Source organism: Hakea prostrata, chromosome 2 (assembly GCF_041222555.1).
Source record: "Hakea prostrata isolate BN-2017 chromosome 2, UWA_Hpros_2, whole genome shotgun sequence".
NCBI classification, from domain to species: domain Eukaryota; kingdom Viridiplantae; phylum Streptophyta; class Magnoliopsida; order Proteales; family Proteaceae; genus Hakea; species Hakea prostrata.
The window spans coordinates 595827-619889 of record NC_142601.1 but is presented as its reverse complement, the minus strand read 5'-3'; the positions used below and the strand labels follow the sequence as shown (position 1 = coordinate 619889).

Sequence of the window (24063 nt, the reverse complement as noted above, 5' to 3'; positions counted from 1 at the left end):
CTTCCTTAAGATAAAGGTCATACAGAGATAGTTATACCAGGGGTACTTACGTAGAGTTTTTGATATATGTAAGTGGACATTTACAAACACTTCTGTCAGGGGGAAAGTAGTTATCAAAATATATGAAAAGCTCTGCAGATGGTTGGAGCCAAAGGATATCAAAGAGTAAGCCAAGGATCTGTAGATGGGGTAGGCAGCATCTTTACAAGTGATGTAGAATTGATCCATAACTGTGATATGTGCGCTTAAGCGAGCTTCACTTGATGTAGTCCTGTTACTATTCCATCTAGATCGCCTTGTCAAAAGAGCGAGAGTCCACCCTGTTATATGCAAGCCATTTGTTATGGACCAAAAAGATTTCCCATCTCCAGCCATTTCTCCTAGGTGGTTGAACCCCTGCAACCATCAAAGTAGAATCAGTCACACATGTCCATTGAGAAATAGTGATGCAAGGAAATTTACCTGTTTGTATAGGAGATGCATACGGTGATGATGGAGTGCTTGGGGTGTTTCAATGTGAAAAACCTGGCGGTGATATTTTAAGGGCTTTGGCAGAAAACCGGTAATTGATTTTGCAGACGATGTCATTTGGGTTTGGGTGCTCCTGCTGGGAAACAAACTTATTTTTTTACTTCCAATATGTAGTAAAACAACACAGCTAGTGTAGAGAAGATTTTGGCGTCTGATTGCATCTCGTTTCCAACCCATGTTCAGTTTTGGAGAAAAATAGTTATGTGGGAAGTTTTCACAGGATCTCAAATCTAGTAGATCTGGCTTATCCGATTACTGGCGTGGAAAGAAGGGAAAATCCTTGGGGACATGGAGGATTGTATAGTAATAAAGATCACCTTTTACTAAGAAAAAGAAAAAATTGATTCTGTTTCAGCATGAGAGAAAAATGAATCATCATACTGCAAAAAAATAAATAAATAAAAAATCCTTCTGGAACTGATATGTACCACCAAAGAATTGACCTTTTCACTATGAAGTATCAGTGTTGCCAACTGAATCAACCCTTTAGTGGTAAATAAACCACTATACTGCCAGAGGAGGAAATGGTAAGAGCATCAGTCTCCTGTCTCCTATTGAAAAGTTTTACACCCATCTTGCTGCCCCCTTCAATTCCAGTCCACCTGCTAGTCTTGATGCTATCAATACGCCAATTTCAGCCCATACAAGAACGAGTAAAAGGAAAAACAGAACCCCCGATGCATAAATGCTTGGTCCTCATGCTCTCTTGGTAGCAATCTCTCCCCCTGATATATGGAACATGAAACAGTTCTTAAACATGAGACAAGCTCTTCATGGCCGGCAATTACGCACCTCAAGTTCACCTAGTGTCGATCGAAAACAAAAATCCCAAATCTAAAAGAAAGCATACCACGTTTCCCAGATCAGAAAAATGAAATGACCCCCCTTAAACTTCCTTGAGATTGTAGGACACTCGTTCAGCAAATGTCCTCAAAAATGAAAAGAATTATCCACTCTTATCAATAAGAAATCCTATTCCATTTCATTCATAACAACCATTATATAAACTTCACAACAGAAATTCACAAATACTTTTACTCATATCATGCATTCTCCTTGGCTAGATGCAATCTCATGGCCCCTAGAGAAAGGAAAAAGAATTTCACTCTTCCTTTCTGAGAAGAGAAGCTTGTTGATTTATTGACTGCACCTGTAGAAAGGAAAAAGAATTTCACTCTTCCTTTCTGAGAAGAGAAGCTTGTTGATTTATTGACTGCACCTGTTTCGAGATTTGTAGAAAGGTTGTGGTGTAACAACCACCCAAACCGGACCTGGTTAGCCAAGCATAAAAACTCAAATAGCACAAATTCAAGATAAAAACCAAAGAAAGGCATGTCCAAATTACATTAATGGTGGAGGTGGGGTAAACTTCTACTGAAACTTGATTTTCTGATTACTTGGTCTGAAAAAGGGTTTCAGATTTATCAAATCAGAGACAACTGGAAGCTGAGCTACATATTTTCTCTAGACTGAATATGCAAAACAGGTGGCCTTGGCAACAGAGTTGATTCGTCAGACCCTAAAACCATCTCTCACTTATTCTTGTATGTTTTGTAATGCTATGCTCACCTTTCACTTTCTCCTCACAATAACCGGCTAAGGGACTTGACGAGCAATTTCAAGTTGCGCCTTGTAGCTTCATCACCCGTGAAGCCCGAGATGTCAGAACTAATACTCTGTAGCAATGGAAGGATTTAAGAAGTAAAAAATGAGAAACAATTAAGCTACACCCTGTTGGATGTAAAATGTTACAAAGAAACTTCTAATCATGAACAACAATTATGTTGTAACTAACTCAACGACTCACTATATATAATAATACATTCGAACCAAAGAAGCCTAGTTTATCATAAGAGTTTGACAATGCAGAAATTTTATTTCCATTTTTCAACCTTCTTTCCTTCTTTATTTGGGGGTGGGTGTTGGTGCCTATCATTCTGTTTCTTGTTAATATTTTCAACTTAACTTTCTGCATTCTTACATACAACCAGACAACACATAAGGCCCATTTGTTTAAACAAAATAAATGTAAATGAAAAATAATAAGGTAAAATCAGCACTAATACACAGTCAAGTGTTTAAGTTTAAAATTTTCTATTCCCATGGAATTACCTAGATCAAATTTAGAGCAATCAAGTCAAAAGAAGATCGTAAAAACAATTCTGACCTCAATGTTCTTCAAAGTAAATATTAGGGTGTAAATAGACTGTCGAATCAGCTCAGTGTTTTCAGGAGTCATGACGGCTGAGTGCACCCTTCTGCATCAGTTGGGTTATGTATTAGAAAACCAAAAGTAAACAGTGTGAGAAAGAAAAAGAGAAGAAAAGTGAAAGCATGTAATACTACTGACACAATAAAAACATGTGAAAATAGATATCAGAAAAATAAGAGATGGACTCTCCAAAGCAGTACCATGACCATGTGCCATGGGTAGACAGGTTGGAATTGCCACAAATCATTTGAACATGTTAGCCGAACTGTGTCCAATCACACAGCAATCACATATATGCTTTTAATCAGTACGGGCTGCTTTTCAGGGCAAATCATCAAACATCCTTTGGAGCATACAAGCAATCCAAAGGGCTTAACTTGTTGATGTTTAGGTGGTCACCTAGCAAAAACATTTTACTTGGGCTTCACTTTTCCTAGACAAACATTTTAGGTGGGTCACCAAGCAAAAACTTTTCCTAGTAATTTGTCAATGCTTATTAGTGTTGACGTACATCTGATTCGAAGAAGTTTCTTACAACACCATAGGAATACTGCCGGGCAAGAAGAAAATCAAATGCCATTACTGTTAGTGACACATATATTTACCACTAATAAGAAACTTTTCTTGCTGTATTAGCGCGCAGTAGTTTGATTGCTTGGCGGGCCAAAAGGCCCCTTTGTGTTGTAGTAGGGCTGTTGCTTCTTTGATTCATGCCGTAGCTTGCCTACTCGATTGACAGGCATAGCTTTTGTAGCTGCTTTATCTGCCTGAAGTCGTGTAAACCAGAAATGAATTAACAAATATGAAGCAAGACCTACTCCCTCCCATCCCAGGAATAATTGAAAGGGCATCGGTGCGTCCATGCAGATGAGTATCCAAACCCACCTGACTGGCAAACTTCACCCAGAAACAAAGAAAAGTGGTGCATGTATCTGGCCCAGACGCCTTGGCACCAAAAATAATGCAAAGCACATAGCTAATCCATGTCATTTCAATTAAGTTCACAACCTGGCATGTATAAGTGGTACATTTTATTGTCTTCCCTTTTCTTGATTTCATACTAGATTTTATTGATGGACGAATGGAGAATCCAGTTATTGCAGAAAGAATAGAAGTATGGGTTACGAGATTCAACAGCCGAACATATATTTTTATGATATTCAATGACAGGACACATTTATGTGTCATGTTATGAAAAAAATAAGATCCCCTATCTCCTTTTCCTCATCAAAAGGATGTAAACTATAGAAATTTACCTCAAATCTTCAGATGCTTCAGTCAGGCTTCTGGTTAAACTCTCCACTTCCTTCAAAAGATTACTATTACAAACCTCGGCAAGCAAAGGATGAGCATCTTCTGCCATGGCCTCTATCTGAGATATCACTACATCAAAAACAAAGTTCATGCATGAGCCTGTATTAAATGTTGATTATGGATGAAGATAATGAGAGTGTTGCTTACTGAATGCTTTAGTCTTACTCTTCATGGCTCATGTATTACGAACATCCTAGTCAATGCATGCAGCAGGAGGAAATCCTAATGACTACCAAAGTATCTATTTTGGATCATGGAAGTACTAAACTACTTAATTTGGATGGTGCCAAGCCACCAAACCATCCCCATTCAAAAGAAAATAAATGGTGAGCCTTGATTCACAGGAAGATAAGAAATCAGTTTGATGTTTCTGAACATTTTTCTTGGATGAATGAGAATTATATTAAAAGCACAGGGATTCTTCCCCCACCTAGAGAAGGAAAGGACATGATCAGACCCAGACAAATAACTACCGTACATAATGTTGACACTCTTCCCGTTAGGGTTGAGGAGGAATAGGAGGAACTGCCCAGTGCCACCTTGGTTAGAAGCTAAGAAAGGACTCTACCAGTTCAAAAAGGCACCATTAGACCCCAAGACCTCCCTACAATTAATGCCAAAGACATTTTGACTGCACTAGGCATAGATGTTACATGGTCCCTCTTTGGATTCAGAAGTCACATCCTGTGCAACTCAGTCTGAGAACACGAATGAGTCAGCACAATTTGGATAGTGCCTCCCAGCACACCTGGCTCGGAATCATCATCCCAAAATTCCTTATGACTCAAAGAGGGACCAAGGCCATCAACATTGTGACAGTGAGGAGCTCCCACCATAGGACGGCAAGATGTGGCAGCTCATGTGCAATTGTTTTGAACCTTCCAAGTAATGTATGATGGGCCCCTTTCTCCATTTATTGAGTATTCAACAGAATATGCACATTTGACAACGCCGATGAACAAATGCATTAGATCTAGCTGTTGCATGCATGTCAGACAGCCGTGCATAATTCAACACCTCTTCACAGTTCAATGACACATGGGAGGAATTGATTTAGTTTCTGCAAAGACCCTCTCTAAAGAGGGAAAGGATGACAGATAGCATCCAAGATAGCAGCATCTTGACTACTGTCAAGGCAGAGGTGTTTGAAGGTGGCTGAGAACACCAGTCTTAATAGGACCGGGAAGAAGGGCAGAAGCAGTGCCAGGTTGAGTGAGAGGACCATTCATCAAGGAGGCAAACTGTTATTCAAGGCAGGGATAGCAGCTTCATCCCCATTAAGAGCTTGGCTGGAACAAACAACCTCAGCAAGGCCGTCCTGCACCACAGCTTCATCCCCATGAAGAGGTTGGCTGGAACAGACAACTTCAGCAAAGCCCTCCCGCACAGCCAACTCTTGAGGTGCTCTACTTTTATGGAGACTTAACCCCACCACCAGCAGGCATCCGTAGGCCCATGAGGGGCCAATTCTGAATCTCTTTGAAAAATTTTAAGGGAGGGTACCTCCTGAATTCAGGACTTGAGTTGAGAAATAAGGGGAGGTTCCCATCGAACATGACGATCATTTCCTGCCAACGCTAAATCCTCCACCTGCTGATCAGGTTTTGTCTGATGAAGAAAATGGAAAACAATTGCTAAACCAAAGGAACTAGCACCTAAAACCTAGCTAACAACCTAAAAGGACTTTAAACAAAACACAACTCCTGTTCTTGCATGGGAGTGTGGATCCCAATACAAACTACTTAAATGTGAAGGCTAATAAAGACACAAAATGATCTAAGTTCCTAACTTGAATTAAATAAAAAAATAAAACAATTGAAGCATGGTTGATCAATAAAACAGAGTTTAACTAATAAATAAGCCTAAACTCGTGAAACACCTTGCTGCTCACGTTTTAGATCCATAAGGGAGTGCCCCCCCCCCCCCCCCCCCCACAACACACACACATACACAAATGTCTTCATTTAGAGACAGTGGAAATAAGCTTTCCATCTCTCCTTAATGTCCTCATCCCTTATTTATTCACAAAGAAATACTGTCTCTTGCAAACAATCATATATATCTTAAGAAGGGCAATCTACAACAATGCAAACTGCCATGGAACTGCACAGAGAACAACAAGAAGCAACGGAGTAATTAAATGCAGAAGCTAACTAACTGGATAATAAACACATTAGTATAAGAAGATGCATATTTAAGATACTGATGTCATACCTTTTGGAGGAGAGGTTTAGCCTCTTGAATAACAGACGTAACTCGTTCAGCCAATGCATAGCAGTTCAAAATACCAATGTGTTCCATTTCACGCCCAAGGCGGGTGAATATGCCAATCAATGCATCCACACTTACACCTTGTTGCCCCTTTATCTTTTGCCTGTCACATACAATTAGACCTTCTTTAACACATTCAGGATCAAGAGGTCCCACTAAAGGTGTTGGAAGTGGATCCTGGGGTGTAATATCAATCAGGGTCTCCATTAGAAGACCAGACTGATTCACCTCGACCAATGAATTCTGAGGTATGACTACTTTATCATCTTCCACCTATAAAACAGGATAACATTCCCGTAAGGCCGTAATATCTCTGAAATGAACAAATAGTCAATTTAAAAGATGGTCAATATCATGCATGTTGTGATTTTTCATTGTTTAATAACAGAATCCTCCAATGTCCAATAAATCTTATTAACAGAACTTTCACCAGAAAATGGACCTGAAGTAGAACTTCCAATTGGAATCATCATCACCATGATCCTTATAAAATCAGCTTTGGAAACGAGCAGCATGGATCCTCTTAAAAGCATTGCAAGAGCCTTATCTTTGGTTGTGGTATTATCTTCAATTCGCCTTTTATATGCAGTGGCACACACCCTTTTTGCTTCAGTGTTTGGACTGCTACACGCAACCCCCCCCCCCCCCCCCATGGTAGGAGATCTCACTCTCGGTTGAGACATGCCATTTTTTTGGCATCAACCCGGTGGTCCATCTCAGTCGGTTTTAGGGTCTTGGTTGGGCTGAAACTTGGTGTTTAGCCAATTTAAGGCCCTTTTGAACACACTGGTGGCCTTGGATTTGTGAGAAAACAACCCTAAGTATAATTTCTAAGACTACCCATAGTGTGAAACCAAAATGCTGTAAAATTATGGAATGCAAGGTTATACAACATATAATATAGAACCTTTAAGGCATATAAATGAAAAGCAAGTGTATCATTTACATCAAATAACTTAAATGTCATCAAAATTCCATCCATATGAGTATCACAATCTTGACTTTCGAGAATAGAATGACAAAATTAAACAACCATTAGAAATTCTATATAAGTCATTAACACATAAGTTCAGAAATTCTATATAAGTCATTAACACATAAGTTCAGAAGACAAGCAGAGAATGATTGATCTTCCTTTGATGTTGTAGATGTGCTAAGAGTAGTTGCAAGTGAAAATCCAATTGAAATCCGTAAAAAATCTGGCAAAAATTGAGAGTTCCAACGAGATCTCCAGCAAGATATCCCATTTCGCAAAACTCAATCTCTATCTCGTCTCGGTTTATGAAAAAACTGAGATATCTAGCAAAATCTCCCACCATGCCCCCCCCCCCCAATCTGTTAAGTTGGACAATTAGCTGAAGCAAACATTTGAAATGGCCATATTACCCATCATTGGTTTAATTTTTTACCTTCTTACCCATACATTACAAAACCCAACCCATAATGTATAAATTGTAAGTGTCAAATACAATGGGAAGCAGAGATCGATTCAGCTTTGGAGCCTCACATAGAACTTGTGGACTTGTGGAGTTCTCCATAAACAACAACTTTATTTATACTTACAGGATTCAAAAAACTAAACAAAGTCCTATTAATAATCCAACTCCAAGGCTATCAAGAATGGCACTAATTCTCAATAGGCTTGACTGCACTTTTTTGCATGTGTTATTGTAACACTCCCCCTCAAGCAGGAGCATATATGTTATCCATGTGAAGCTTTACAGATATAGTTAACCCTCGTAATTCCTAATGCCCTGTTGAATAGATCTGCTAGCTGTTCTCCTGCACAAACATGGCTATGAGATAATAATCCTTGTTGCAGCTTCTCACAAAAAAAATGACAATCGACATTGAGTAGTTGTCTTATACACATTAGTTCACAAGTGACGTGTGCCATTTGCTCAATTTTGACTCTGCACCTAATTGAACAACCACAGTTTGCTTCTTGCTTTCCATGACACTAGATTTCCTCAAAAAAAAGTGCAATATCCCCCACTTGAGATCCTGCCCAATCAGCATCTGAAAAATCTTCAACCGTTTGTGACCATGATCTAATATAGTAAACAATGCCCAGCAACACTCTTGAGATGCCTCAAGACCCTCATCAGTCATAACAACATCCCAAAGAGATGTCCTAGGAACAAACATAAACTGACACATGACACTGACAAAAGAGGCAATGCAAGGACTACTCACTGTCAAATAATTTAATTACCAATTAATCTACGAGTATTTTCCTAGGTCATGACAAATATCTCCATCATCTAGCATAAGTTTCAAATTTGGGTCAATGGGCGCCTTCAGAGGTTTATATCCAAGTGTCCTTGTTTCAAACAACATACCAATAATATACTTTCTTTGTGATAAGAAGATACCTTTCTTAGATTGAGCCTTCTATGCCCAAAAATTACTTGAGTCTTCCCAAATCTTTAATCTGAAAATGTCGTTGTAGCCTGTAGGTGAGCCTTCAACTTATCAATACCCAGAGAGTCATCTCTAGTAATGACAATATCACCAACATAAACTACAAGAAACAGCTCCCACTAGAATTACGAAATAATACTGAATGATCGCTTGCACTCCTGATCAGCCCAAAATTAGTTACATGGAAGTGAAGCGACCAAACCATGGCTTACGTGATTGTTTCAGCCCAGATGAAGACTTCTCAAGTTCACAAACCAGATCACTCTCCCCCTAAGCAATATCATGCAGTATCAATAGACCGGTTCAATCGATTGTGGTCTGACCACAAAAAGAAATAGTTCAATGGGCTTGGTCCAACAAGAGTTGGACTTAAGATAATAAATTAGTTAAGCCTTGACTTTTAGTCTTTTAACTGTTTTAGCATTCCTATGTAAGAATGAGTTAGACATTGGTTTCAATTTTGTTTCGAGTTTAATATTTCAACTAGGATTTGTTTCTCTTCTTTCAAATACCTTGTATTAGGATACAATTACAAATTGAATAGATTGAATAGAGATAAGATCGTATTATTTTGTGAGATTCCCTTTCCCTGTCTCTACTTCTTCGCTTCTATCTGAATCCCCTACTCCCACATGGCCCTTCTTGAACTATAAAACAAGAAGCATTTTACCTCCATAACCAGTCATCAGAATCATCAAACTTCAACCACATAACCCCCTCAGAGCCACTAATCTTCAGTCCAAACTTCATCCAACTCTGACCAGCCAAACTCTAGATATTGAGATTCTTGATTAGAAACCTAAATTGAAAGCCTAAATCAAGAATTCCCATACCTTGAAATTTAACCATTAGAATTCAACCAAATTTGGTGAGCATTTCCTAGGCATTACAGCCTAGGAACCCTAAATCCCCAAACCCATCTAAAGAAGTTTTTCCCTTTTCTCCCCATATCAAGAATTCACCTCTTTCGCTTTGAAGCCTAATCTAATCACCTTGAAGCATCACCAAACCATCCCATATGAGACTGATGGGACTTCTCACAAAATTGTCTTCAACATTTGTCTCGAAGCCATTCCATATACCCCATAGCTCAAGAAACCTTTCCCTAAGCACTAACTGAACCAAACAAAACCTAACCCTTTCTCCCAAAGCTCGTCTAACCTTTGATAAAACTGGTGCAGACCTTAGTGGGTGGTCTGCTATGGTGGGTTTTCACAGAGAGAACTAAAGAATAGGAAGAACAAAGGGGAAGTGGCTATCACAATCATACATGGTCATGCACAGCTTTTTCCTAAAAATTCAATGAGAAAATCACAACAAAATCCTCTAGGGTTACAATGAAACAAATAGGCAATAAGCCTAACACAAAGTGGAAATCTAACTAGAATAGAAACAATTGAAATAACAACAACAACAACAACAATAAGCCTTTTAAGAAGCTTATGTAATCTATCCACAATAAAATAAATAAAGCATTAGCTCTTCTAGGACTCAAAAATGGTTTAGAACTAGTCCATGGTCTGAGTTTCCAAAGTGGATCATGTTGGTTCAACCAGGCTATGCTACCACGTTAGCTCTCCTCTTCTGAAAAGACTTGACTCCATCAAGTTTGGAAAGGGACCAAGAAGACCATCTGAAACAACTCGCTGGAGGAGGCTACTACTTTCTTAAGTTCAATATCAAGGGTTCATGACTTAATTCCCATGCTAGAAAAAGTAGTGTTCTTGAATTCACCATAGAATAGGTAACCAAAAATCTATCAATAACTTTCATGTTAATGTCATTCACCCATGCAACTTTGTAGGAATTTAAATGTGACTCTGCCAGCAATCCCAACTTACTAACAGCTTCTATAAAGACAACATTAGTGCATCTACCTAAGAAGCTCTATGCAATCCACCCACAATAAAGTAAATAAGATATTACTACTATATTAATAGCCCTTCCTAGACCAAAAAAACTCTGTTTAGAATCAGCCCGTGGTTTGGGTTTCCAAAGTGAATCATGTCAAGAGGATAGTGTTAAACTGAGGACATGACGAACAGAGTCAAACTAGACAGAATAAGTGATGCAAGCATAACTCATATTAGAAATAGAAGAAAAGGAACCATCAACAACTAGAACCTTATCCTCTCTGGACCGGAGAATAGGAGTTAGTACTGAGATATGCTAGTCATATGGTCACTGGCTCTAGAGTCAATGACCCACATGGACGTAGAGGTACTGGAAGAAGCAGGTTTAGAGGGTTTCAAATTAGAGGCTGAAGTATCTGGCGCTGTAAGCGTAGAAAGTACAGCTATCTAATATGCAAAACCTTGCCAAATACAGAAATATCATCTTGAATGAGATACCTTGGTATATGCTATATTCGTTGATGATATTGTTATGATTGATGAGATAGTCAAACAGACCAATGCAAAACTGGAGTTGTGAAGGTCAACTTTGAAGTGAAGAGGTTCCATGGTAAGAGGAAGAAAGAAAGAAATATGAGGTGTAACTTCCGCCGAACTGAGAGAAGCAATGAAGTGGTCAAACATGAGAATCGAGAGACTGAGAGACACCAAACAGTGAATGCTTTAAATACTTGGATCAAACATTAACAAAGAGAGTGATACAGAGGATGATATTTCCCACATAAATTAATGTAGGATAGAAGAAATGGAGAGGTGAGAATAGAAAATTGAAGGAGAATGAAAGAAAGAATGGTAGAATGCTGTGTTGGACAGAGTTCTCCTCCATTCCATATTTTACTTAATTAATAATATGAAGAAACAGCATACACCTCCCATGGGAGATAAAAGATTAAAGAAGAAAACTACAGCATAAGCCAATAAGTCAATAAACTATCTCCTAAGGTACCTTTACTCCATGAAATCTAACGGCATGAAGAACAAGCATTTCATAATCTGTTCATAGTTCACAACTCACAGTCAAACTCTATTGTAATTGCACTGCCTGTCCGAAGCTTCACAAAGGGCACATCAGATGGAAACCAGAAGTTAAGACAGAGAGCTTTAAACAATATTCGGCACTTGTCCACATATCTACGAAGGCAAACAATCGTAGATTAACATGACTATCAAACCAGCATTCTCTATAGATCAGCACCATAATGGGCTTTATTGTGCCAGCTGAATAGTAAATTAAGTAGGACACACACCGCAGACAAAACTAAAAATGGTGATAATATGACGGCCTGGTATCTACAACATCGACTTCATGCTGCTTACATGATCAGAAGTTCAGAGTATTTATTCAATTTATTAACTATTTCACATTACTAATCATGTTGCTCAACTATTCAAAATAGTCACATAATACCCTTCCAGCAGAGCGATCTGCTCTACTCTACTGTAGATGTTCAGAATATGTCATGTAACACAAGTTGTAACTCACCAGCCCAATGATATCAATAAGCATTGTGAACTGTTCCCTAAATAAAAGCCGGGTAAGAAGTGACAATGAGAAAACAATAAAATCAATGAGGAATACTCAAGCGGCAGGGAGAAGTGAAGTCCTGATAAAGCTCTGCAATGCAAAAGAAATGATAGCACGCAACCCACCTCGACGACTGCTTCAATGCTTTTCAACGAGGGATTGATACGAATGACGTTGCCAACGGTCACCCCTCTGATCCTGACCGGAGTTCCGTTGCAAATGCCACAAGCCTGAGTGAACTGAAAAACCGCCTGATACTTCCTCAACCGAGATCTTAAATGGAAACCCCTGAGCCACACCCAACTAAGTGCGAAGAGAACGGCCCCAGAAACCACAAAAAGCCCAACACCTCCCTCCCAAATGCTCCTTTTACCAAACCCAGAATCGCTAAGAGGACGCAAAGTTTGCCTCCAGATACTCCCAGGGATATCCACAATAAACGCAAGTGGGTGGTTCTTCTTCTCTGAACAAGATTGCGCCGAGGAACTCTGGCCTGTGTCGGCTGAGCTGGCTCGGACATGAATGAGTTTCTTCGAAGGTCTATATGGCAAGAAATTGCGCGATGGCTCACCCTGGAAGATCAACTGAGGACTGCGCAATACGCTGGGGCAAGTCGACACCTGAACACATGAACTCCCAACCATCTTTTCTGCACAAAACCCAGTTCACTGAAACTTGGAAGTAATGCCCTAGAAACCTAAAACATGAAATCTGTTTGGAATTTGTAACAAGAATGAAGAGACGTTGTTCTTCCAACGAAACTATCCAGAGTACCTATCATGAATTAGCGGATGAATTGCAGGCTGGACTCTGGAGAAAATTGACTTGATGGATCAACAATGCAGTGATGGAAAACTATACATGAAAACGATGTAAAATCACAATCTGTAAAGAATACCCAGAAAGGAAAACGTTGTGCCCATCTTCCCAGGGTGTCAATTTCGGACCAAACCGATAATTGGATGGAGACCAACCCGCCTAATAACTTACATGGGACCGATCTGGTCTATCGAAACCAGTGAAACTGTACATAAATTGAAATAAATTTGCATTTCTTCTTACAGAAAAAAATAATATTTTTACTCTAAAATAGAAAGAAATATATTAAAAAAAAATACACCGTTATGGGATTTCATAAGACCCAAAAATGTGTCTAATAAATACTAGCAAGAACTGAAATGTCATAAAAAGTTATTTAAAAAAAAATTTAAGTATATATTTTGAGGAACCCAAACCAGTGATTAACGATCCCACAATTGATCTTGATATAAAGGGGCCAAAACTACTGAGGACCTATATATAGGCGAATAACATAGGTTTTTGGGTATAAGCACAAAGAAGTAATCAATACCTCCAAGGCCCTAATGGTTGAAAGGATTTTTCTTGAGATTTAATCATGTATCTAATTTGTAATGTAGTCATGATCGAGCAGGCAATGAAGTGATAAAACTTGACAAAAAGGAGATTTCTCAGAATAATTCTTTTAGGTACCTAAGTTCAATCATAAATAAAAGATGTAATGTAGATGATGATGTTTTCCAAAGAAGTAAAATAGGGTTTGGATGAAATGGATATGTGCTTCCGGAATTATATGTGATCGACGTATTCTATTAAAGTTTAAAGAAAAATTATATAGGACAATCGTTCAACCAGCTATGATGTACGGTGCAGAGTGTTGGACTGTTAAAAATAATCATATAGATAAACTCAGTGCAGAAGAAATGATGCTAAGATGGATGATTGGCAAAACTAGGAAGAATATGATAAGGAATTATCATATTAGAATTGGTCTGGGAGTTATTCTTAAAAGTGATAAGCTTCAAGAAAGTAATTTGAAGTGGCACGACCATGTTCAACAGAGACCTATAAATATCTATGTACGGAGAAGTGATATAATCAAAATTAAAGGAACTAGAAAAGCAAGGGGTAGACTTAAGATAACCTTAAGAGAAGTGGTGAGAAAGGATATGCGTAGCTTATGCATTGTATCTAGCATGGCCTCAAACAGAACTGATTGGAAAGCAAGAATACATGTAGCTGACCCCATTTAATTGGGACAAAGATGCTTATTGTTGTTGTTGTTTAATCATACGTACTAATCCCACTTGCAAATGAAGGGTATAAGATCGATGTGTTGCCAATGTCACGTGGAACCTTTCAAGCTATACCAATGAAAACACTAGTGCAAGTTGTCGAATGGTATAAAAAATATCAAAGCAACCGTTAGTGTCCATCTTATTCTCGTAAGTGTTTCACCTCAGGTCGAGCTAAAGTCTAGTGGAGACATCGAAGAGCTTGGGAGACAAAATTGTTGCTACGTAATGAATTAAGTTATTTGCGGTGGAAACATGATGTTGAAGCTCCCTTGCGTAGTGAAATTATCTCCGACATAGACGAATGGTTCTCTAACTTTTTTGCTTATTTCATGTTTAAGCACATTAATTCTTCTTAGAAATGTGCTTGGCAAAGAGGGACAAATATTTAAATGATACTGTTGATTCAAGTGGCAATAATGACCTCAAATTTGCTAATTGCACAAATGTTCTTGTGACAATGAATTTAAAAACCCCCCACGTTAGGCAAGGCAATCTTATGTGTCAATCAAGCCCAACATTTAAAGAGGTGTTGATATCCCCCTCTCCCCCGAAGTCAAGGAGATTCCTCTTAATACAATGCTTGCATTTAGCCAACCACCCCAATGATCATTCTCATCTTGAACAATTTGTTGATGATGGTTTTTTTTCGATGGATTTTATTTCTTTGTGGATGATATTAATAGTTGGTGTAAGATTATGTTTGGATTATTATTTTTTGTTATAGAATGTATGGATTATGTGTGCTTTTTAATAGGGTGTGGACTATGAAAATTCTGTTAAGCATTGTATGGATTATGTGTGATTTTTAGTAAGGTATGGACTATAAAAATTTGGCTATACACTGTATAGATTATGTGCTTTTAATAGGGTATGTATTATAAAAGTTTTGTTATAGATTAGATGGATTATGTGTGTTTTTAATAGGGTACGGTCCTATAGATTATAAAATTTTTATTATGGATTGTTATGAATTGGAGGTGGGTGCTATCTTTTTTTCTTTTTCTTTTTTTTTGAATAAGGTTCAGGTGATTGTTTTCAAGGATTAAAGTCTTAATAGGGATACATTTAGTGATTAAGATGAAGAGAAATTCATAGAGTATTTGGGTTTGGAGATGCTGATGGGTCAACCACAATGACCCGTGTCCCTAAGCCAATACGAGATAACAAACTCACAAGACTGGAACATGTTAAAGAAATCTTAAATAGACATAAATCACATCCACCAGAGATTCAAGATGGAGCAACACGTGTTCTATAACTTAGAGTCCAAAATGCAACATCGAAGGTGGATAGATGATACTAGGTACATTCGTATAGATGAACAGTTTGAGATATTTTTGTATTTACTTGGCCATGACTTTAAAAATAGGGATACCACAGAAGATTTCCAACGCTTGCCGAAGACAATCATAAGAATATTCAAGAGAGTATTAAATGCTTTTGTGATGTTAAGCAGAGAAAACATAAGACCTCCTAACCTTGGTGCAATTCCAATAGAGATCCTAACAAATCCAAAACATTTTCTTTACTTTAAGTATAATACATGCTTTCACTATTGGAGTACAATAGTAAGCATTTATATTTTATGCTCATTATCGACGTCTTTTAATGGGTTTGAAAATATTCATTGTACTAAGATTGTATTAGTACCATGAACACATTAATTCGAGACTTCTTCATAAAGCAATACCTTTATTGGGAAAAAGATAAATTCTATCTAATGCAGGAAGGTAGCATGACGAGGTAGTATGCATTTTTTTTTCCCTATTAATATTTAGAGTAAATTACACTGACACTCCAAAATGGAGGCCTTAAAGTACTGATACCCCACTTTATGTTTAAAAAGCACATAAACCCCAAAATTGAATTTTCAAAAATAGTCATATAATAAATAATATCTAAAAAATTTTCAGTAACAAATTGTATAATAAGTGATTTAACTATTTTCAGTAATAAATTTGACAAATATATCCAATAGAGATCTAATTTTGAGATCCATATACTTTTTAAACATAAAGTAGGGTGCCAATACTTTAAGACCCCCATTTTGGAGTGCCAGTACAATTTGCTCTAATACTTATTTTCCTATTATCTTCTTAACCTGTTCTTAGACCCCACAATGAAATATATATCAGGGCTTCTTCCAGGAAACAAGGCAAAACATGAAATTTTGCAAAGCAAGATAAAAACTATTCTCTTTTTATTTTAATTTTTGGTAATCCACTTTCATTCATTAAGCCCAAACGGCGGAGGATACAAAGAAACAAGACCTAATATCCGCTGATTGATATTAGACCAAATAGTCCTATTAGGCGAGGATAAAGCCACCCTGGACAGGGAATGAGCTACATTGTTCAACTCTCTGGGAAGAAAATAAAAACAACATTGACTACAACAGTTAGCCAAGTCCTAATATCCTATTTGACATTCTCCAAATATAATGGGCCAGGAAAGTTTCCATCCACCAGCAAATACACAAGACTTTCATAAAGGATAAGCTAGATAAAAACTATTCTCATAGACATACAAATGGTTTCACTTCACCCAATTAATTTCAGTCTGTATTTATTTAGAACACTCACTAATCAGTCTGACCAAACTGATTCAACAATATTCTCTAGAACGAAACTCCAGGTTACCTCCACGACTTCGCAAACCTGAGAAGGGAAACTTGATTCAGTTATATATCCATTGCAAAATACCCAATTAGCCATAACCCTATTTACCGCACACCTGTTCAAGAATCACAATTTTAAGAAAGGAAAATCTAGAACTACCAACATCATAATACATGCATTAAGGGTGAATAAATCAATCAGAATAAAGCAAAGGACAACCCTCAAGACAATTCCCAAGATAAATTCACAACACATCCCCGCACAACAGAAGAGATGATTCCATTAAACTGTTCGGATTTTGTGTATGACCAATATGAGTTTATGAGTTCGCAAAAGTTATATTTGACTTTCAGCAGACAATTTAAAGCTAGGGTTAATATTTTGATACGGTTTTTTTTAAAGAGCAACTCCAGACTATGACTCAATTTAGGCAGGGCTAGAAGTATGAAATTCAGATAGCTCTTGGGGTTGCAGATATATATGACATCAGGGACTTATTTGAAAAGCTCTGAGGCTGAAACCTCGTTATCCCAGAGAAGGTATAACAATAAAGGTTTTGACTACAAGAGGAATCCACCACGCACCAAAACATTCACACATGGCTCCACCTCCACACTTCCACCACACTTCCCCTAGGGGAAGACTACAAGGAAAAAGGCCACAGCCGCAGCAGCAGCAGCCCAGACATATTTCTACTGCTATGAGAGAGGGCACTATGCAGAGACTGGCCTCAAAAGAAAGGACTTACCATCCTTGACACCAGCCACCAAAACACTGAAGATGAAGTTATATATCCACCTATAAAAGCGGCCAGAGAACTTCTTGATGTAACTCAGGTCCAGGATCCTGTCAATTAGAACCAACAGCAATACGTTTTAAACCCTTGCTGTTTGGGTTCAAACCTCTGTGGACGGTAGCTATTTTTTCTCAAAATACCATGCAGATGAGGCCAACTCTTTCCCATACTTCAGTTTGAGATCTGGGAATGGGTTTAGGTTTAGGTATAACGGGGTTTAGGGTTTGCGAGGGGTGATACCAATGTTCGGCTGCTGCTGTTTTGGAATTCCAGAGCTGAATATATGAGTTTGGGCTTAAAGAATGCTGCTGTGGGGTTTCAATTGGGCTTGGGAAGGGACTGATGTTAGATGTTTTATAATTTCAGGTCAAGTATAATAAGTTTAGGTCAGTCCTAGATGGATTAGGATGCGAGTCCCTAGTTAGTAGGGTCTTATTTGAGTTGGTAGTTGAGTTAGCGATTGAGTCCCTAGTTGTTTTAACTCTAGCACATGAGGCAATTAGAGGTTAAATTACAATAGAACTTAAACATGTGCTTATTAGAGTTTAAGTTAATTTAAACTTCGATTTCAGCATGTGTCCATTAGGAACCTTTAGATGTTTATATTTTATTTCAAGGGTCAAGATTATGTGGTGGGATCCTAATCTATAGGAATCTCATTTAGAGTCTAGTTCTTTAGTAGGCTATAAATAACCTATGTAATTTTTCAAGCCTGACTGAATAAGATTGTTTGTGAGAAACTTGGGTAGTGGTTCTCTTTGGGAGGGCCATGGTGGATTTTGAAACATTCATCATCTACAATTAGCAAATATTCTCAAGTTCAAGCAGCCATTAGACTACCACAGCAGCTTTATCATGTAAGTAAACAGCCCAGCCCCTTCCCCCTCTTCCCTACCCACACAAGAGTCCCCCTCTCACCTCACCCCCCCAAAACAAACAAAAAAAAAACACCCTATCCCCTCCACTGCACCTCCTTGTTCTGCGCACTCTTGTAAACCCCCTCCCCCTTACTGCTGCAACACAGCAGCAGCCCCCCAATCCCCCTGCAGCACCCCTTAGCCCCTAACATCCCCACTTAGCCCCTAACATCCCCACGACCCTACCCAGCCAATCCCCCACTTCCCCTAGCTACCCCCAGGCCTCCCCACCCCATCTTCCCCACGGCAGCAGTAAACCCCTGAGCCCTCCAACTCCCTATTCCTCAGCCCATTAACCTCCTTTCTTCTCCCTAGGATTGCACCAACCCCAAGGCATCAGTCCCACTGTTGTTTCCTAAGATAAACCCTATTTCCCTAGGTCTGAAAAATTCCTGCACTCCATCTTCTTCATCAGAATTTTCTACACTCCACATTCAACCTCCAGATCAAAACCCTCTATACTCTAAACCCATTAGAATAAGGTCTGAAAACACAACACAGGAAGTCCAGTCCCTTCTCCCATCTAGTCGGAACACCCAAACCTTAGTTTCAAACTTCTTTTGTTAGAACTCAGATCTGGGATTAGCCTTAAAGCAGGGTTTCATGTGTTTAAACCCACCCTACACATCTTAGAATAGCCATCCCCTTTACTGGAAAATCCTAGGCAGCCCTTAGTCTTGGGGAAAATTCATCAAAGCCCTAACCCTAAAACTGGGTTTACATCACACATTCAGCCGTGGGATTCCTAGATCACTCTTCCTTTGATTCTCACATATTATTTAATGAATCAAGATTGATTAGCCAATTACAAGAAGAAAAGACACTTGGACTCAAATTGCTTAACTAACAGAGCTGGATTCTAATTAGAGAATCCAATTTGGATTGTGAATCCTTTTACAACTCAATAACTAATTGACAACTAGGAAAGGAAACTCCTAAGGATCACAAAAAATAACAAATAAATTATCTATCTGGAATCTTTTGAGATTAGAATTCAACTAAGGCTTCCACATGGACTAAGACTCTTCAATAACTTGACTACTAGGACTTCAAACAACAAAATAAAAGTAGACAAAGATTCTCCAAAGTATCTGTGGTTAATCAACCACTAACTGGCTCGAACTAGGAGCAGATAATGACCAAAACCTGTAAGAGTTTGCTGCCCCCCTCCCCCCAAGGCAATACCCCCAAGTTGCTAGCGGGATGGGCCTTCTTTTGGTTCCCCTCTGAGCTGCCTTGGGGCTGTTAACATCAGGAGTCCTCTGACCATGGAGTTTCTTATTTTCACACTACAGCCCCTTTTATTGACTTTAACACATTTCTCAAGTTTTATATTAGATTAGACTTGGGCTTAGGCCTAGCCCATGATGGCTAGAGTACCCACTAGAGTACTCCTGGCCCATGAAAGCCATGGACTGATTCAGTCATATCCTTAGGCCTAATGCCTTTGATTGGCTTGATCCCTGGCGCTTCTTCTCTCAGAGTATGCCTTCAGCCCCATATCACCTACTAGTAAGTAACACCTTGGAGCAAAGGGCCCAAAACTTATATAACCCAACCCTAAGTTTACTACACAAACTAGAAGCCCAAGTTGGTGGGGGTCCTGCATCATAGTTATCAATCTAGGACTCATCACCTTTCTACAATGCCAACTACCTATAAGAAAGAGAAGTTCTCCAAGCTTCCAAATAAGTAAAGGCCACTAAGAATAAGTCAAAGATTAAAGAGATTATCCGGTTATTAACAAATTTTGTCATATTCTCTTTAGGTGGACAACCATACATGATACACAAAACATGTAACTATAAAGTAGATCCAAACAGAAACAGAAACAAATTAAAATGTGAAATTTTCTCATGAATGTACTGATAAGACAGCACAACTCACAAGCCATTAGAAACAAAGGTTAAGGTCACTCAACGGTCCATTGGATGAAATAATCTCAAACACCCAAGTATCTTCTGGTGGGTGGTTGGATGAGTCCGAGCATTTTGTGGGAGGTAACTGCAATGTCCCCCTTGCCTATATGTCAAGCTTTAGCTGAAACAGATATTGCCAATTGCAAAATAAAATCTCTCAATATCTATGTGAAGAGAGGGCTGCACAGGGCAACAACGACAGCTACAAAATAAAAGAGGTATAGAGGAGGATGCTTCAATTACAGACTGAAATGGTTAATCCAAATCTATAAATGCTTGTTCAACACTGGGAATAGCCCTATATTCTTGACATGTGGCTCAAATATTGAAGCACCAAGATAAGCTTCCGTCAACAGGGTAACAAAAACTGAATCATCCCCAAGACACGCATTAAAGTATTCCCAATGAAATGTGACCAGGCCACCCAAAAATGCAACCAAATGAAACCTCAGAAACAAGCAGCACAAAAACAGAAGGATATGCAAGCTCCTCATCAGAATTAATTAGAATTAATCATCCCAAAAAACAAACAACAAAAACAACAAAATAGTTTCCTAGCTCACATTTGAGCAAAAGCACATATACAGCAGAAGAATATGCAAGCTCATCCAAACAGCACAGTGATTTTACCTCATATACAAGCAACATCTTGAGGAGAGGCTTCTAGTCCTTGTTCCTCTTTTGACATTGTTTTGCGTCCCTACCAACCCGTAAATCATCAGAGTCACTAAAATCAGAATCAGAAAGTGTCCTTGCCCTCCTGCTCTTTCTCTTAAGTCTTCTGTCAGACTCTTCAGACTTGGACGAATCATCATAATGACGATGACTTCTCCTCCTCCTTTTCTCCCTTCTACTCTTCCGATGATGATCATGATGTTCATCCTCTGTATCGGACGAGTCATTTCCCCTCTTCTTGTCCTTCTTCCTCTTACGATCATGACGTCTGTCCTCAGTATCTGAGGAGTCATATCCCCTTTTCTTGTCCTTCTTCCTCTTTCGATCTTGACATTCATCCTCAGTATCTGTTGAGTCTTTTTTCCTCTTCTTATCCTTGTTCCGCTTGCCACAACTTTTATCTTCATCATCCGAATCATCATTCCTCCTCTTATGGCTCCTCCTTTTTCTTGATCTACCTCTCTTCCTCCTATCTCCAGAATCAGATCCGCTTTCTCGTGAAGCCTGTTTCTTCTTACTCGATGATCTCAATTTGCTATCACCCTTTTTCCCACACCGCATAGCAATTACCCTTTCAATCTCTGAATCAGCATCAGAATCAGAACTCTCTGTCTCATCCTCCACCTCTGAGCTTGCTTCAGAACTCTCTGCATCAGCCTTGTTCTCCACCTTTCCTCTGTTTGCTTTCAGTTTATCCAATCCTGAAGCTATAGCAGCTTGAACAGCCTCAGGATCCTTGTCTTTTGCCTCTTCGTTCACACTAAGAAAGTTTCTGCATTGAAACGTTAGGTGGCCCACACGGCCACACTTCTTGCAGGCCCCACGGGCTTCATCAGCATTGGAACCAGTTATACGTGCCAGGGCAAGAAGGCCTTGAAAACTGGCATATGCGTTCTCAGCCTCTGGTTCAGAATTTGACTTCTGCTGGGATGTCTGTTTTGCATCATCCTTGTTGGGAGCATAAGGATCATACCCGATGGCACTCTGCCAGATGCCATGGGTTTGGAGGGCTGCACTACTATGTACCCGATTGTTCGCAGGCATGCGAACCCTACCTGCCGTGGCTGGCATTTTTTAATTTGAATATCAAGCACTGCAAACAAAACAAGGTAAATTCAATGTTAAGTTTATATCAAAATGTACATATAAGCATTTTGAGATCACAGTACAGACTTCAAAATCTAACAGACATGAAACTACCAGAGGAAGATTCTTTACAGACAGGGATATTAAACTTTACATCATTAGAAGCACCATCTACAACATAAAACTATTTGAGCACTCTTATAGAAGAAACTATGTCAACAAAACCTCAACAACACGATCTATGACCATAAGTGCAGAAACAAACAAAGGCATGTACACAAGATGCATTTCAAATGATTTTGAACGCACTATTTTGTATTCTCAATTTTCAATCTTTGGAGGTAACTCGGTACATGGTAATTATTTTTCACTCAATCAAATCTGTTCCTTAGCTAACCTACTGAGATTCATGATTTTTACAAAATCAAATAAATTCATCTACTTCGAATAATCAATTAAGAATGATGATTGCAAGTTTGCAACAAAACTCAAGTTTCACCCCTTCACACAAGCCAATCTTAAAACATATCAGTATATTCTTTACAATTGTTTGTCAAAAAGGATATAGTGGCGCCACATCCTCACTATGAACATTAAAACTGAAGGCTGCTACATCTCATCAAAATCTAACTAAAATAAATTAGAACATGTTAGCATCCTAATTGAGACTATAACTATATGCAGAATTCTTAGATTAGGAAACATATATTTTTGTTTTTGGGTACAAAGTACACTACATATCAGATCAAGATAATCAGCTAAACATTCAAAAGTAAATAAGTAAATAGTCTACGATTTCTTCGACCTGATGTCCACCTCTTCTGATTAAACTGTTGATGAAATCAGAGGCAACCTACCGAAATTCAGCAGTGCAATGACCACAATGTAATTGGCACTAAACAGAACTGTATAACTACGATTACCTTATCCGATGAAGTACGGTGCACCCAATCTTCCCAGAAATTATGATATTTCCCGTCAAATTCGCCCCAAATTTGGCTCACAAGATGATAACCTTATTCCGAAAAGAGGGAACCACGACTCTTGGGAACATACACTTCTATATCTAAATAATGATAATAAGTTCAGCGATATTAGACTATTTTTCTAGTTCGTTACATACCCAAGGAAAAAAGAAAGACGAATAAGATCTAGCATATTGTGTCTCAGTCCCTTAGAACAGAGAGAGAGGGGGGAAAAGGGGAGAAAAGAAGGCTCGCAACATGAATTGGATTTATATTCTAGGGTTACAAACAACGAAGAAAGAAGAGAAACCACCAACTCACCAATCGCCAACAAAGATGGAACCGTGGATCACTCTCGCGGGAGGTAGTTCTTGACTTCAAAACGCAGAGATTGGGTCGTTAGAAGCGTCTGGGGTTGAAAACGCTGAACGCCGACAAGGAAAAACGACTGTAAATAGAATAGAATGTGCGAGAAGAATACGAGTCCGAACCCCACTACACTGGGACCCACTAGATTAAATGATGAAATTTTTTCAAAATATTTTATTATTTTTTACTTGTGGACTCTACTATAATTTATGGGTGTAAGAATATTGTAGAAAAATTACATACACAACAATGGAGGGGTAGTAAGATGGTTAGGAAGCTTACTTCTCAATGGAAACATGAAGGGTTCAACCCTTATCGATGGCATATATAATATTCCTATGACCGTATTCTTAATTTCCTTATATATAAAAACGCCTTTATACCCAAAAAAATTACATACACACCTCCCGTTTGCTAGATAGAAAGCACATG

General features: G+C 38.7%; 2 protein-coding genes across 5 annotated transcripts; both read right to left on the bottom strand.

Moving 5' to 3' along the window:
* Positions 1 to 76: 76 nt before the first annotated feature.
* Positions 77 to 13173, bottom strand: LOC149023154 (protein TRIGALACTOSYLDIACYLGLYCEROL 2, chloroplastic-like). Of its 4 annotated transcripts, none has more exons than XM_089143704.1 (6): positions 12316 to 13173; positions 6272 to 6601; positions 4000 to 4115; positions 2699 to 2789; positions 2101 to 2207; positions 77 to 1256 (listed from the first exon to the last, which is right to left on the bottom strand). In XM_089143704.1, the coding sequence occupies exons 1-5, from the start codon at positions 12832 to 12834 to the stop codon at positions 2115 to 2117; spliced, it is 1149 nt and encodes a 382-aa protein (XP_088999830.1). In that variant the 5' UTR covers positions 12835 to 13173; the 3' UTR covers positions 77 to 1256; positions 2101 to 2114. The 4 variants fall into 4 exon arrangements, with proteins under 4 accessions (XP_088999830.1, XP_088999829.1, XP_088999831.1 ...); XM_089143703.1 differs by lacking the exon at positions 77 to 1256 and adding an exon at positions 1263 to 1802; XM_089143705.1 differs by lacking the exon at positions 77 to 1256 and adding an exon at positions 1263 to 1750.
* A 3173-nt stretch (positions 13174 to 16346) lies between these two features.
* On the bottom strand, positions 16347 to 23742 carry LOC149023153 (CAX-interacting protein 4-like). The gene is made up of 3 exons (XM_089143701.1): positions 23584 to 23742; positions 21167 to 22304; positions 16347 to 16943 (listed from the first exon to the last, which is right to left on the bottom strand). Exon 2 carries the CDS (start codon positions 22280 to 22282, stop codon positions 21200 to 21202), a length of 1083 nt encoding a protein of 360 aa, XP_088999827.1. The 5' UTR covers positions 22283 to 22304; positions 23584 to 23742; the 3' UTR covers positions 16347 to 16943; positions 21167 to 21199.
* Positions 23743 to 24063: the final 321 nt, after the last annotated feature.

Excerpts from the sequence above, each read along its gene's own strand:
- LOC149023154 (XM_089143704.1), bottom strand. The coding sequence starts at position 12,834 with ATGGTTGGGAGTTCATGTGTTCAGGTGTCGACTTGCCCCAGCGTATTG. Across the intron at positions 6,602-12,315 it reads GCATTGAAGCAGTCGTCGAG|GTGGAAGATGATAAAGTAGT; the intron begins GTGGGTTGCGTG and ends CCTGTTTTATAG. Across the intron at positions 4,116-6,271 it reads CTAAACCTCTCCTCCAAAAG|ATAGAGGCCATGGCAGAAGA; the intron begins GTATGACATCAG and ends GTGATATCTCAG.
- LOC149023153 (XM_089143701.1), bottom strand. The coding sequence starts at position 22,282 with ATGCCAGCCACGGCAGGTAGGGTTCGCATGCCTGCGAACAATCGGGTA.